Source organism: Panicum virgatum, chromosome 2N (assembly GCF_016808335.1).
Source record: "Panicum virgatum strain AP13 chromosome 2N, P.virgatum_v5, whole genome shotgun sequence".
In the NCBI taxonomy this organism is placed as follows: domain Eukaryota; kingdom Viridiplantae; phylum Streptophyta; class Magnoliopsida; order Poales; family Poaceae; genus Panicum; species Panicum virgatum.
The window spans coordinates 26465193-26480850 of record NC_053146.1 but is presented as its reverse complement, the minus strand read 5'-3'; the positions used below and the strand labels follow the sequence as shown (position 1 = coordinate 26480850).

The window sequence follows — 15658 nt, the reverse complement described above, 5'->3', positions numbered from 1 at the left end:
AAGGCAGCATGGATGCACAACAACAAAATATTTTCGCTAAATTTTATAAAAACAACCCATCATTATTTATTTTTACTAAATTCTCTGTGGAGAAAAAAATGTTGAGAAAATTTTAGAATTATGAGAAAATTATTGTTTTGTTTTTAATTTTAATCACATCCTGAAATTCAAAAATTTCAGGGTGTGACAACTAATAGATATCCAGCTACAAGATCAAAGTGACAGAACATGTTTTTTTCAGTACAATCTATGTATAGGGCAATAACAACCACTAATATAATACCGCATAATCACACTATCTGGAAACTAAAATTACCACTTACAATTAAGATTTTTATGTGGTACTTGATTAAATGGGTTACTCTCACTAAAGACAATTTAGCTAGACGGCGATGGAAAGGGAGCTTAAAATGTTGTTGCTGCAATCATAATGAAACAATACATCACCTTTTTTTTCTATTGCCAAAATGCTAAATTTTTGTGGAGACTGATAAGTGTTGTTTTTAATTTGCCTATGCCGTTAAATGTGAACCATATGTTTACTCACTGCTTAAATGGGCTGAAGAAACAGCAGAAGCATCAGGCCTTAGTGGGAGTATGTGCCATTTTATGGGCGATTTGGCTAATATGAAATGACATTACTTTTAACTGTGCGTGAGTTTCTTCGTCTCTGCAGGTGCTATTCAGATGAACATATTGGATCCGGTTTTGGGCGCAGCTGCAAAAAGAAGAGAAAAGGCCGCTGGTGTTAGAGGGGTGCCGCGCACTTGAGTGCTTTGCCATGGAAGTCTTCGCGTCGAATGGATGGCCTTTTATTAATCGGATTGCTTATGTTTAAGCACGTTTTAATCTCTCTTACTTTTGCTACTCTGTTTTGTTTTGTTCAGACGCTTTGTGCGGTGTGGTTGTGTTTTCGAACAGCTATATGTATCAATTGATACAACGGCTGGAATATGCTTAATATATTCCCTTATCTAAAAAAAGAACTAGAGTGGAGCTCTTCCAAATAGATTATAAGTGGATATAAACTTAAACATCAACGTATATTATGGAGTGATGGACCATGATATACAAGGTGAGTAGACATCACCATGTTTTCAAAATTTGAAAACACTTCTTACAAAGAGCCAATTTAGTTACCAAAAATTTTCACCCAAAATTTTTTGCCTCACTTTTAGACACATGCATGGAGCATTAAATATAGTTAAAAAATAAAACTAATTGCACAGTTTAGATGTATACGACGAGACGAATCTTTTGAGCCTAATTAGTGCATGATTAGCCATAAGTGCTACAATAATCCACATGTGCTAATGATGCGGTCAAAGGCCTCAAAAGATTCGTCTCGCAGTTTCCAAGTGAGTTCTGAAATTAGTTTTTAATTAGTGTCCGAAAATCTCTTCCGACATCTGGTTAAACATTTGATGTGACCTTTGTACCAAAAATTTTCATCAACTAAACACACCCAAAGTTGAAGTTGTTTTTGGCAGTAAACAGCCAAACACAGAAAGGCTGTGTTTAGATCCGTAAAATAGTGGTAAAAATGGTCGCATCGGATACTGTAGCACACTGTAGTACTTTTCGTTTGTTTGTGTTAATTATTGTCCTACTATGACTTAATTAGGCTCAAAAAATTCGTCTCGTCGTGTACATCAAAACTATACAATAAGTTTTTTTATTTACCTACATTTAATATTCCATACATGAGGCAAGAGATTTGATGCGATAGATGAATAGTGGAGAGAGAAATTTTGGAACTAAACACAGCCAAAGTACCTCTCTTTTTTTCCTGCCTCGTTCCAAAAGCGCCTGGAAGGCTGGAACCCTGAACTGAACTGAACGTACGGAAAGCAGCTTCCTAATCCTGTCCTTTTGCACAAGCAGTAGACCGGAGAGGCACGCGCGTCGTGGTCTCCAGCTGTCGGTCTCCCACTCTATCCCCGACCAAAACCTCCTCCCCTCCCCCTCGCCTGAGCAACCCCGTCCCATCACTCTCTGATACGTCTCCCCATTGGCGATTGGGCACCATGAGTGCAGGCGCTCATGCCGGCGCCCTCCTCCCTCCGCCGGCGCCCGCGGAGGGGGGGACGACGGTCGCCGACCTCACGGAGGAAACCCTCCACGCCATCCTCCGCCGCCTCACCCCCGCCGACCTCCTCCGCGCGGCGCTCGCCTGCCACCGCTGGCGCCGGGCCGCCTCCCGGGCCCTCCCGCGCGCGCCGCCGCTCCTCGGCTACTTCTTCCACCCGCTGACCCCGGCCGAGCCGCCCCCCTCGCCGACGTCGGACAAGACCCACCACCCTGCCGTCTTCGTCCCGCTCGACGCCGCCTCCCCGCTCCTCTCCCTCAAGCTCACTCCCACCGCCGCCCGCGGCCTCTCCATCCAGGACGTCCACCTCGGCCTCGTCCTCCTCCTCCACCACCCGCGCCCCCAGTCTCTCCTGCCCCGCATCCTCGCCGTCGACCCGGCGTCCAGCCTCCGCGTGCTGCTCCCGCCGCCGCCGCGCGGCGCGCTGCCCGGCGACCGCTGGCGCGGCGGCAGGAGCGTCATCGGCGTCGCCGTGCTCTCGCGCGCGCACCCGAGCAGGCTCTCCTTCGACGCCGTCTGCCTCACCGTCGACGGCGATCTCCCGCGCGCCTGGGTCGCGACCGTCCGCGACGGCGACTGTGCCTGGCGCGCGCTGCCGCGGGCCGAGGGGGTCATCGTCGACTTCGACCCGTGGTGGTTCGAGACCCGCTGCGTGCACGCCGCTGGGAACATCTACTGGCACATCTGCAACTCCAGCCGCCTGCTCCAGCTGGATCCCCGCACGCTGGAGTTCTCTTTCATGCCAGTGCCTGCCGTCCTGGGGGACCGCCACAAAAAATACCGCATCGGGGAGATGCCGGAGGATGGCCGCCTGTGCATGGCATCGATCTTGGACGACGAGGATCTGCAGATCTGGGTGCGTGGAAAGCCCAGGTGGAGCGATAGGGGATGGTTCATGGAGAGGGAGATGTGCATGACCAAGGTGCTCGACACCGTGCCTGGGCTACCCAAGGACCGAATTGGGCGCATGATCTGCACCTGGCTCAGCGATGTCGACTACGCCCACACCGGGAAGGTTTTCATCAGGACATGGGGATATGGGCGCTACTCGTTCCATATGGAGACTGGCAAGCTGGAGCGCTTGGTGATGGAAGATGGCAAGGAGTACGGGGACCCCATGTATGCCTACACCTTGGCCTGGCCGCCTGAGTTCCTCGCTCCACAAGACAAACTTCTCGGTGATTTGCATAGCCACCCTCTCTCTTTGTGCCATTTTTGTTCATGCAATTCATTTTTTTCGTATGATTATTTAAATGGTCTGATGCATGCACATCTGTTATGGACCTTATGGTATCAAGTAGCATGCATATTTAATACTGTGCTTTGATATGGAAGTTTTGCTCCCTAGATTTGGACTTTGTTAAACAAGAGGAGTTTGATGTTTACTACTGATAGATTTTCAATTATTCACTGCTGTTTAACTGCTGCTTGGATTCAAGGAACTGTATGTTGTGCTTATTTTGTTTGCTATGTTGCTCAAATGGTTCAGAAATTTTGAGTTTCATGGGTTCTAGGGTTTTAAGTGTGCAACTGAGGCTTTTAGCTTTTGCTGATTCAAGGCACTAAATTTAGAATATTTAGGGAAAGACAGCAATCAAGCTTCATATGAGGTAGAATTGCTAGAATAAATGGTCATGTTAAGCTTGGTTCTGTCTTACCAACTTTGTATATTTGGTACCATAATTCAACTCCTTTGTGATAATTATGTGTTTCATACTAGTTGTATATTATCTGGAGGTTTATGTTTGCAACTTGAGTACTAATGATGCTATTCTAAAACAATAAGTATTTTTTCCCATTTTGTTTCTATGAGAATTATGCTGATATGTAAGGTGCAAACATATGTCCGAAATAAATTTCATTTTCCTAAAATTGCCAATTTCTCCCTCAATAACTAGAACGCATGGACACATTCATTTGATGATTGTTTTGACAAGAATGAGTCCCTTCCATTTTGTACCATATTGTGTTATTTTTGTTTGCCTTTTTCGGATCAGCTATGGATCTCCATTCAGGAAGTTAGATAAGAAAACCATTTTGACCCAGAACTTAGAAATTGGAGGTGTTCACAAGAAGCCAGAGAAGCTGTGTGCTAATTTGATGACTCTCAATCCATAAATGATTTTTTCCTTGGATTATAGCAAATAGTTGAGTACAGTGCTGCGATACTATTTTATCCATTTGGGTACTTAGATGGTGAAAGAAATCCAGATGAAATGATGTTATTAGTGTCAATAAACATTTCATATGGTCAATTATGCGTTAATTACTCTTCTTTGTTGTCCTTTTTTCGTTAAGTAATAATCTTCATTGTGTAAAAGATGCTTTTGTTAAGAAATTTGCCCATGTGGCATAATTCTGTCATCTTAATTTGTATCTTTTCATGAATTTCTTCCAATCAAATCAGTTGCTAGAAAACCTTTAGACCATGAAAGTACACCATGAATGCTTTTTAGCACTATTGATTTTTAAATATTATGTACATGGGAATTGAGATCAATGTTCTGGTTTCAATCTACTTTTGGTTCCACTTACCAATTGCCTTATTACTTTCTCATAAACCTATGTTTTATTCCTAGGCACTTAGAACTGTGCTAATAAGTCCTTTTTCTCTAAATTTCAGGGTAGTGAGTAGTCACTGGTCAGAGAAGATAGCATGCAGATCAGCTCACCACCTTGCGTTTCTGGGTCACTGGTGCCGTGCCATCTTCACTGAGCACTTCGTTCCTGTTTCGTATGAGTTAATTCAGACAAAGTTGTTGCTGAATTTCTCTTTGCACATTTTTTGAATGAGATGACATTCCTAAGACAGTAGGGCATGCCACGTACTGCAGATTTCAGGTGAACCATGTATGTTTGCTCGTAATGAGATGTTTATCCCGTTGGACTAAGATGGCATTTTGAAGACATCCGTCATGAATGTCGCCCTCTATGCTTTGTTTTAGCCGATCTGCTCTTTTGTTCGTGACTCTGATAACCTTCCTCTCGTTTTGCATACCATGTTATGATTAAATAGCCCAGCTTGGGAAAGCAATTTTTCCATTGTCACATGTCACTACCGTTATAAATTTTGGTGGCTATTGCTAAATATTGGTACTACTAGTAAAGTAGTATCCTGTAATCCAGTTTACAAAACCACATTTAGAATGCAAAAATGTACATGAATCTTCTGAGTTCTTCCCATGTCAATTAAAGTATAAGAAACATGAATATAGTAGCTTAGGGCATCCGAACAGGTTTAGGCGTAATATAAACGTTACGAATAACTTAAGCAACATCAGTAAGGGAGAAATACCTTTGATTGCAACATCATGCTCCTGAATTGTGATGCTTAAGCTCCTGATTTGAACTGTCTCGCTATTTCACCAGTGTAGAGTTAAGAATACATGTCTGAATGTTAGCTGCTGGGTCTCCAATTTGGTGTAACTCTGGTTAGTTGTGCAGTGCATTCGGCTGAGGACAAGTAAGGGTCGCCAATCGCCGTTGTTGATTTCGAGAGGATTTTAGTTTCTTGTGTGTTACGTTTCCTTCCTTAAGCATATGATGATTAGAGATAGGTTGATCAGTTCGTTTTTGAACTACTTGTTCTTTTTCCACGTAGGGCCTGGCCCGAATTTCATTACTATGGGTAACGAAATTACAAAGTCTTCCAGAATAACAGCAAAATAAAAGAACTAAAAGGGAGTTTAACCCAGCTACAAAGTCTGAAGCAATTGAACCCAGATACAGAAAAGTTCTGACCGAAACAAAACGATCTACTAGATAACCAAAAGGTGAGCAGGTATTGTCGCAACTACAGCACCAGACACTTGCTAAGTAGGCAAAAGGCTGTAAACAGAAAGCGCTTCAGTCACCGCAGGAGCACCATCCCTGCATCATCGCCAGCAAGTTGAGTATGGACGTGCAGCGCCGTCTTCAGAAGAGTCGCTGCGCCCATCTCCAGTTCCTCCTTGTTTTGTCCTGCTTGAAGACCTGCCCAGTATTTTAGAAAGGAGCTAATTGAGCAAACAATCTCAGTAGGTGATCTAATTGATTTTTTCTCAAAGCAACTATTATTTCGGGTTGTCCAAATCGCCCAGCAGATGGCAGCTAGGCCAATCATATGAAATTGTTTCCTGTTGGGCATTAGGGCATTAATCCAATGCCAGAATTGTCCAAAGGAGGTGGGTCTATGACTTGCTCCCAAAACATAAGCCAGCAGACTCCAAATATATTTTGATGAAATGCATTCGAAGAAGAGGTGGTCAATTGATTCTAACTCGGTGCAAAACAGGCAATGCATATCACCTGACCAGTTTCTTTTTGCCAAGTTATCTTTTGTGAGAATGGCGTTATGCTCTATCAGCCAAAGCCATATTTTTATTTTCAGAGGAAGTTTTGCCTTCCAGATTAGATTATATTGAGCTCCCACTTCATTGGAGCAAAGGTGCTCATAGGTAGATCTGACAGAAAAGAGTCCATTGTTCTCCCAACTCCATTTTGGTTTGTCATCCTCTATGTTTACAGCAAAAGCAGTTAGCATGTCTCTTAGCTGTCTGAGATGGGATTGTAGCTCTTCATTTAACCATCTTCTGAAAGATAAGTGCCAGCCTATATTTGCTGCCCCTGCCACAGAGATCTCAGGCTCATTGCATATTTCAAAAAGCTGGGGAAATTTATCTTTCAGAGGAGAATCACAAACCCAGGTATCCCTCCAGAAACTAGTGGAATTGCCATTTCCCACAGCCATCTTCCTTCCTTTCATATAGATGTCCTCGACAGAGAGGAGTTGATTCCACACAGGGGAATTTGTAGGCTTCTTTTTAAGGCAAGCTAGGGTAGTGTTCTTCACATATTTCTTTTTCACTATTTCTTGCCAGAGACCTTCTTTTTGCTCCAATTTCCACCACCATTTACATAACAGACTTGCATTCATTTTCTGGAGGTTCTTCACTCCCAAGCCCCCTTTCTTTTTTAATTGGCAGACCTTTTTCCACTTAACTAGGTGATATTTCTTCTTGAAGCCACCCCCTTGCCAGAAGAATCTCTTTCTGATAATGTCAATCTTTTTTAGAATTGTTTTTAGGAGAAGGTACATTGACATACTATAAATAGGAATGCTGCTGAGACAGGCATTCAACAGGGTTAGTCTACCTCCAAGGGATAGCACTCCACCTTTCCAGCCATCTAATCTTTTGCTGATTTTTTCAATCAGTGGTAACCAATTAACCACTTGAATTCTACTCCCCGAGACTGGCACTCCAAGATATTTTATTGGCCAACTCCCTGTTGCACAATTAAACATCTCTGCATATCTCAAGCTTTGCTCACTATCTTGTGATATCATGATCGCTTCACTTTTATTGAAATTTATTTTCAAGCCCGACATATTTTCATACAAGTAAAGGAGAAGCTTCAGATTTTGTGCTACTTCCAGATCATCTTGTATGCACAAGATTGTGTCATCAGCATATTGTAGCAAAGCTACCCCTCCTTCTATATATTCAGGTATCAAACCTCTAATCAGCTGGTTTTGTTGGCCCATGTGTATCATCTTAGCTAGAGTATCAGCTGCTATATTAAAGAGCAGAGGTGACAGGGGGTCACCTTGCCTGACTCCTTTTCCACTTGTGAAATAAGGTCCCATCATGTCATTAACTTTAACACTGAGAGTACCACTGGTCACAATTCCTGTTATCCATTTGCACCACGGGTCTGGAAAGCCTCTTTGCTTTAGGCAGTCAAACAAGAAATGCCAATTTATTTTATCATAGGCTTTTTCAAAATCCAGCTTTAACACTAAGCCATCTTTCTTTTTAATTTTTGTGTCATGAAGGATTTCATGAAAACTCATAGTTCCCTCCATTATATTTCTTCCTTTAAGAAAAGCAGTCTGCTCTCTATTAATAATTCTCTCAAGGACTGATTCCAGTCTAAGCATGAGTGTCTTAGAGAATATTTTGAAGACCACATTGAGGAGGCAAATTGGTCTGTATTGTTGGATTTGGTTAGCTTCTTTGAGTTTAGGGATCAGTGTAATTGTGCCATAGTTCAATCTACCAATTTCCAGCTTGTGTTCATGAAATTCCTCAAACATCTCCATCAAATCTTCCTTTATAACCTCCCAACAAGTCTGGAAGAACTCAACAGGCATGTGGTCTGGGCCTGGAGCAGTATTTTTCTCCATATCAAAAATGGCCTTCTGTACTTCCTCCATTTCAAACTTTCTACACAGTTCCTCTCCCTCTGCCCAGGTGACTTTTTCCTCTGAAGTCCAGCATTCTTGGTCTAATTTTATATCAGTATTTGATGAATGACCAAAGAGATCTTTGTAATACTCTGTTGCCAGCTTAAGAATCTCCTCAGTGTTATCAATTTCTACCCCATCTTTTTGAATACTGAAGATAGTGTTCTTTCTTTTTTTGCCATTTGCTACTCTATGGAAATAACCAGTGTTCAGATCACCCTCTAACAACCACTTGTTATTGGATCTCTTGTGCCAATATAATTCCTCTTCTTCTAACATTTTGCTATTTTCAGACAGAATGAAAGTCTTCCTTTCTAATAGATGGGTTGGTAGAGGTCCTTCCTCCTCCAATTTTTCCAATACTAGCAGCTCCTCCTGCAGGCAAAGCCTATATTTTCTATTGTGACCTTTCAGACTTATCCCCCAGCCCTTCAAAATTTTTTTGACTCTGTTAATTTTGATGTACCATATGTCAACTGCATTCTTGGCTACTACTTTTTCTTTCCAAATCTCACTGATCTTTAGGATGAAATCATCATGTTTTAACCAAGAAGTTTCGAAGCAAAAGGCCTTGGAATTCTTCACTTTTTTTGTTCAGTACATAACAGCAAAGGGTTATGATCTGACAGCTCTCTTGGGAGTTTTCTCAAATTAGACAAGGGGAAGAGCCTTTCCCAACTTTCTGAAATTAGCACTCTGTCCAATCTTTCTAGAGTGGGGTTTTGCTGATTATTACTCCAGGTATAAGCACCACCAGTCAGTGGGAGATCTCTCAGTTCATGAGTATTAATTACCCAATTGAAGAGGTCAGTGGCTTTGCCTCCTACAAAGTGTTTATTTTTCTCTGAACTAAACCTCAGGATGTTGAAATCACCCCCTAGGATCATAGGGTTAGAATTAGTAGAACAGATCTGGGCTAATTCAGCCAAAAAAGACTCTCTGTTGTCCTCATGAGCTGGCCCATAAACTGTGACTAGAGAGATAACTCTTTTACCTTTTTTGTCCTGAACAATAGCATTTACAGTAAACAATCCTTCTACAAACTTGATCACTTCAAACCTATCTAGGTTTATACCACACAGAATACCACCAGACTTTCTATTGGATGAGACCCAATGCCAGACAAACTTTTTTCCCATAGTCAATTTTTCTAAAGAATTTGTCAGAATATTTTTTCCTCATGGTCTCCTGTAATCCTACAAAGTCTACCTCGTATTCTGCTAGCAAATCTTTCAGCATACTAGACATGCCCTTTTTGGATACTCCTCTACAGTTCCATAAAAGACCTATCATTGGAAACGTTTGTATTTTGGGATTCTTTTCTCTCTGAGGTTGTATCCAGAGCTAATCTTGGGTACCCCCTCATCAAGAGTGTGCTCCCCCTCAAGAGGTGGGGGATTACTACTCTCAATTTTCTTTTTCAGTCTAGCCATTGGGCTCTTTTTCTTTCTCTTGGTTTTTCTGCTAGATACCAATTGGAAACCCTCATCTTCAGAGTTTTCAGAGTACCATTCCAGGAACTTCACCTCCTCAGAGGGGAGAGAAATTGTGTTTTCTTTATCCACCTCTATCACACTTTCTCTCTTTTTTTCTATTAGGCCTGCCCTGGCCCTCTCAAGTTCCCTTAGCATATCAATCTTTTCATAATTTAAATTAGTGGAATCAATTCCCAATTTACCAGCCCTAATAATAATATCGGAGTTTTCTAGAACTGCAAAGGAGTTCTTAGAGGAGAGAGAGTTACCTTCCAAGTTCTTCTTTGTGAGATGGGTTTCTGCCTTCTCAGCAATCTTCCTGTTGTCATTGCCTTTCTCCCTTAGCCTGTTACTTTGTCTTTGTCCAAAAGTTTGTGGCTGGTTCTTCATTGTGACAGATTGATCTTGTGAGAGCAGTTCCTGGCTTGACCAATCAACAGTTTCTTGAGTGCTATTGTAAGGGCTTGGGATTGAAACCTTTCCTGTAGACTCATCATCAGCATCTGGCACTTGGCCCTCCTGAGTGCCATCCAAAGTTTGCTCATCTTCCTGAAGAGGTTTCAGTGGGGAGTGTTTGCCAGACAATAAAGCCTGCTTTGCCTCCACAGCAATTAGAGGATCAGATTTAGACTTGAACATATTAGTTCCATATTCATTGATGACTGTTGTGGACTGTACTCCAGTGTCCATTTTCCAAAGATTTCTTATCTCCACATTTTGGAAGGAGCCAAAAGTGAAGTGTTCACCTCCTGGTAAAATGAAGTCATCAAAGCATTGTCCTTGTTCCTCATTGTCAATCTCACCTTCCTCACCCTGAATTGTCTCTGTGTTGTCTTGAGGGTCTGCTTCCAGCTCAGTTGGGGCTAAAGAGCTCAATTGTTGCACTTTCTTCTCATTTGTTTTTGTGTGATCTTGCTTTAACTGATCATGTTCTAGAATTTCTTTAGGGGCCTCCCCTTCATTGCTTTTTCCCTTGCTTGTGTCCCCACTGGAATGATTAAGATTTCGGTTCTCTTCCTGTGACTCTAACCTTTTTTGTTTTTTAGGAGAAGGGCTGTCTTCTTCATGTCTCTCTGAATTTCTTGTCCATCTAGTACCAGCTGCATTTGTAATTCCCTCTGTTGGTACCTCTCTTTGAAATGTGAAGTCATAAAAGTGGAAGTCTAATAAACTCTCAACCATGGCTGGCACTTTCCTCACATCTCTGCAACCAATCTTGACCCTTACAAAGTCCCACCTCTTTAGATTACTCTTGTCCACCTCCAGGGGTAACCCAACCAGTGAAGCAACCAAGCAAACTTTCTTTTCAGACCTTTTCTCTATGGGTAAACCAAAGACCCTAAACCATGCAGATTCAAGCTTGCCTTTTGCTCCTGCATTTGCATTCAAGGGCTCCACTTTGAAGGTAACATCTGGGATAGTGCCCATTTGCATACCAGTAAAAAAGGATAGTTCCTCAACTTTCTTAGCTGTTGGAAATCTCATCTGAAATGTACTGTCAGATACCTTTTTGGCAAACCATCTCCAAGTGGATTGGGGTCCTGACTGAGCCTTGAATTCTTTTTCTAATTGCCTAGCTGTAACTGACCCAGTCATGATTCTAATCAGGGCACAATTGGCCATTTCTCTGTTATTATCCTCCACACTTTCACTCTGTATTACATGGAAACCCTGACTAGAGGATGCAAGGCCCACAAAGGGGGCTATGCATTCCCATGGCAACACCTCATCACAAACTCTCGGTACATGACCCTCCTTTTTGCATCTTCCACATACCACTGGTCTAATACAGTCTTCTGGTCTGTGCCCAAACTTGCCACATCTGCTACAAGCACCTCTGGAAGTAATCCCCTTCTTTTCTTCAGTGTCTTTCCAGGTTTCACTTTTTTCAGAATTGTTGGCCTGCTCTTGATTTGTTCCAGTCTTCTCAGAGTTATCAGGTTGAGCTGTTTCCTTCATCTGTGGCTCTTCCGCTGGTTTGTTGTCCTCTTGGAGTGTATCCCTTCCTTCCATATTTTTCCTGTTTTGATTGAGATTTTCCCTCAGGTCAAAGTGGCTCTCCCTGTTGTGATTTGGATTGTGTCCCCTCCCAAATCCTCGTGGCCTCCACTGGGAGTACGACTGTCTCCTACCCCTGAAATCTCCCTGTCTGAAGTTGGTGTGCTGGGGGTACTGGTAGTTCTCATGAGAGTCGCTGAATCGCTCACTTCCAGGGCCTCGCCCATTGCGACCCCCTCCAAATGGAACCCGCTGCCCCCCGAAACTACCGCGATCCGCCATCAGCGAAGGATTTGATTTTGTTACCTGGACGAATGATCGAAAATCTCCTCCGAGCGTCGACCACTGCTTCTGTGATCTGAATTGTTCTTCAGAGAAGGGGGAAGGTGGGACTGCAATTTCTTCACAGATCCCTGCCTCCTCACTGCGCCTCCAGATGTGACGCACGCGCTCCTCTAGATCAGGATCACCGATACCAATCCGAGAACACAGAGGGTTCTCAGATTGGTGAGTAGAAGTATTGGTGTCCCCCTTCCGCGAGCGCTGAGGGCTCTTCCAAGAGGGGCTAGGGTTTCGAGCCGCGTCGCTGCGCAGAGGATTTGTGGGGAGTGGTTGAGATCGTGGCTTCCTTGCTCCCTCACCCAATCTCTCTGACGCTCGTGGCCCATGGGACAGGAGGGAGAAAGGTGGTGAGAGAGGTGAGGAAGATGCACCTGGTTCATCGTGAACCCGAGACGATCCCGGTGTGCCGCGTGTAGCTACAAGCACCCCACGTGGCGCGGAGTGGATGCGCTGCGGGTTCCTCACCGGCGCCTTCCGATGAGTTCCCGGAGAGCTCGCCGGCGCTGCGGCCGGCGGTGGTGGGCTCTCGAGCAGCGAGAGCGTAACCGCCATCAACCAAACACCTCCAACAGAGCACGAAGCTACTCGGCTGATTAGTTTTTTAGTAGTCCTGAACTACTTGTTCTACATGTCATTTAAGTAAAAAGAAGATTGTGATATCTAAGCAAATACAATGTTTGACATCTGACCGATTATTTGCAAGGTTGAAGAAATTTCCATCAGTAAAGTAAATCAAATTCTGCTGCCATATAGTGGCAAATGATGCTAAAGAAATACGAACCCGATAGTAGCCGATTTTCATTCATGCTGTCAATATTTGTTTTGGCTTGAGATTTAGCAAAACCCATATAATCCAAGATTGATGTTTCATTCGAAATTTTCGAGGGCCTCCTTTCCTTCAAAATTTGAATAGTTCCAAAACCACCGTTGGTTTGCTTTTCTTCTGTCCCACGGTTCCACATGAAAGCCTGCCGTGTCCCAAGCAACACACCACACTGGAGTCAATTCACCGGCGTCCTCACGAGCAACGCCCTCCTCCCCTTCGTCCTCCCTCCGGCGCCTCTGCCCCGCCGACCTCCTCCGAGCCGCGCGGCTGGCGACGGGCCGCGTCCCTCGCGCCGCCGCTCCTCGGCTGCTTCTTCCACCCCGTCGACACCCCGCCTTCGCCGCCCATGCCGTCAGAGGGCATGACCCACTACCCCGCCGACTTCGCCCCCCCTCGACGCCGCTGCCTCCCCGCGCCTCTCCCTCGACGCTGCCCGCGACTTCTCCCTCGTTGACGTCCGCCTCGGCCTCGTCCTCCTCATCCTGCGTTCGCTCCCTGGGAGCCTCCGCCCACACATCCTCGTCCACGATCCGGCCTCCCGCTGCTAAGCACTACTGCCGGTGCCGCCGCGCGCCTCAACCCCATGTGGTTGGAGCGTCGCTGCGTCACTACGAGCTACCGGTTGAAACCTGGCTTCAGTCCCGGTTCTCCAACCGGTACTAGCAAAGTGAGACCAATAGTATTTGTTATTGTCACCGGGTAAATCAACCGGTACGACCGCTACGGCCGTTCTCTAGCATCCTCTCCCCCCGTTCCCCTCGCATCCTCCACTAGATATTAAATAGATCTTTCAAAAAATCGTTCACAAGATATTAAATAGATCGATACAAAATACTCCAATCAACCACATGTTCCAAAGAACCGTGCACAAAATACTCATAGATCCTACAAATCATTCAAAGAATCATTCACAAGATAGATATAATCCATATAATTCCACATGCATATCTATTTCTAAAAAATAAAAAAGGAGAAAAATCACACACGTTCGGCTCCGGCGGTGGCGGCAGCCCGCTCAATCCCCCGATGGCGACCCACGCGCTCCGGCACCAGAAGCCAGCTCCTGCAGACCCGCAGCGGTGGCGGTCTACGCGCCCCACGGTGGCGGTGACTGGCTCCCGCCGCTGTGGTGGCCTGCGCGCCCCACGACGGCGGCGGCGGCCGACTCCCGCGGCGGTGGCGGCCCGCGCGCCCCACGGCGGCAGCGGCGGCCGGATCCCTCGGCGGTGGCAGCCCGCGCGCCCCACGGCGGCGGCGGCGGCCAGAGCGCCCCACCATGGCGGCGGCGGCAGTGGCAGCCCGCGCGCCATGGCGACGGCGGCGGGCTGCCCATGGCGGCGTGCTCCAGACAAGATAAGAGGGATGAGAGGTAGAGAAATGAGAGGGTAAGAGAGAGGAGCCGGTGGCCAGATACTTAAAATATCGAGGAGGGAGGCCGTCCATCTTTTTGGTACCGGGTGTTGTTTTTCAACCGGTGCTGATTGTAACGTTTTAATACCGGTGCGTGCTTTCACCCGGAACTAAAAAATATTTCTTTCATTGGTCCCGGGCTATGGCACTAACCGGTGCTGATTCTTAATTATTAGTACCGGGTTGTTCTCTCCAGCCACTTTGAGTCATTGGTCCAGACTAAAAGTACCAGCTGCAATTGCAACCGGTACTGATGCTGCTCACATCAGTACCGGTTGCAATTGCAGCTAGTACTTTTAGTCTGGACCGAAGGACTGTTTTCTAGTAGTGCGTGCACGTCGACGGGAACATCTTTTTTTTTTTTGCGAACCAAGATGTAGATTATATTAAAACAGTGAGAAACACAGTACATCCTAGTTTTGCAAAGACAACCCTAAGGAAAGCACAAATTACAACTAGGTCCCTGCACATCGTCTTCCACCTCCAGACAGGGAAGCGCGACCGCCTCCGCAGACTCCAAGCGTCGCCCAAGAGCTTGAAACCACCGATCAAGCCGAAGCAAATCGAGAGGTGGACACCCAGAGGTAAACTGCAAGAGATCCGCGAGAAGAGGACATCAGCCGTCGGCCTCATCGATTTGACCCTCCATCCGCCATCTTCCGCCTCAACCCGAGAAGCTCCGGAGCACCGCAGAAGAACGCGAAGAACAACCCGCACTTGCACCGCCATGGAGGCCATCCCCAAAGACGAGATCCAATCGCACGGAAGCTAAAAGACCCGACCCAATCTCACAGAAGATTTCAAGCGACAAATCTCACCAGAAAATCCTCGGAGAAGCAAAATCCACCTTGCCGAAGCGGCGACTCCGACCATCAGCAAGAGGAAGACAAGCTGCAGCGGCTTAAACTCCATCCCCTCCAACCCGTTGCAAAAGGAATGGACGAATTGAGGCCGCCGGTAAACCCTAGCTCCTTCGCCCGACGGCGACGAGCAGCAACTAGGCCTAGATAAGTAAATATCTAACCTATCTACAGCCGGATGGTGATCCCGCAGTCCTTCCCCCTCGCCGACGGCCGGCCGGCCATCGGAGAGGAAGAAGACCGGCGGAATCCCCGTCAGAAGCGGTGTCCGCCTCGGAGTCGCCATTTTTCCCTCTGTTCACTGTAGAGAGGGATATGGACGACACTGTTGTCGCCGGGAACATCTACTGGTACATCTGCAACTTCGGCCGCCTGCTGGGGCAGTGGGGCTGCTAGACCCTCGTACGCTGGAGTTCTCGTTCGTGCTGGCTC

General features: G+C 45.7%; 1 protein-coding gene across 1 annotated transcript; it reads left to right on the top strand.

The window, feature by feature from the left end:
• Positions 1-1941: 1941 nt before the first annotated feature.
• LOC120660145 lies at positions 1942-5033 on the top strand. The gene is made up of 2 exons (XM_039938505.1): positions 1942-3267; positions 4713-5033. Exons 1-2 carry the CDS (start codon positions 2028-2030, stop codon positions 4715-4717), a joined length of 1245 nt encoding a protein of 414 aa, XP_039794439.1. The 5' UTR covers positions 1942-2027; the 3' UTR covers positions 4718-5033.
• Positions 5034-15658: the final 10625 nt, after the last annotated feature.

Excerpts from the sequence above, each read along its gene's own strand:
- LOC120660145 (XM_039938505.1), top strand. The coding sequence starts at position 2,028 with ATGAGTGCAGGCGCTCATGCCGGCGCCCTCCTCCCTCCGCCGGCGCCC.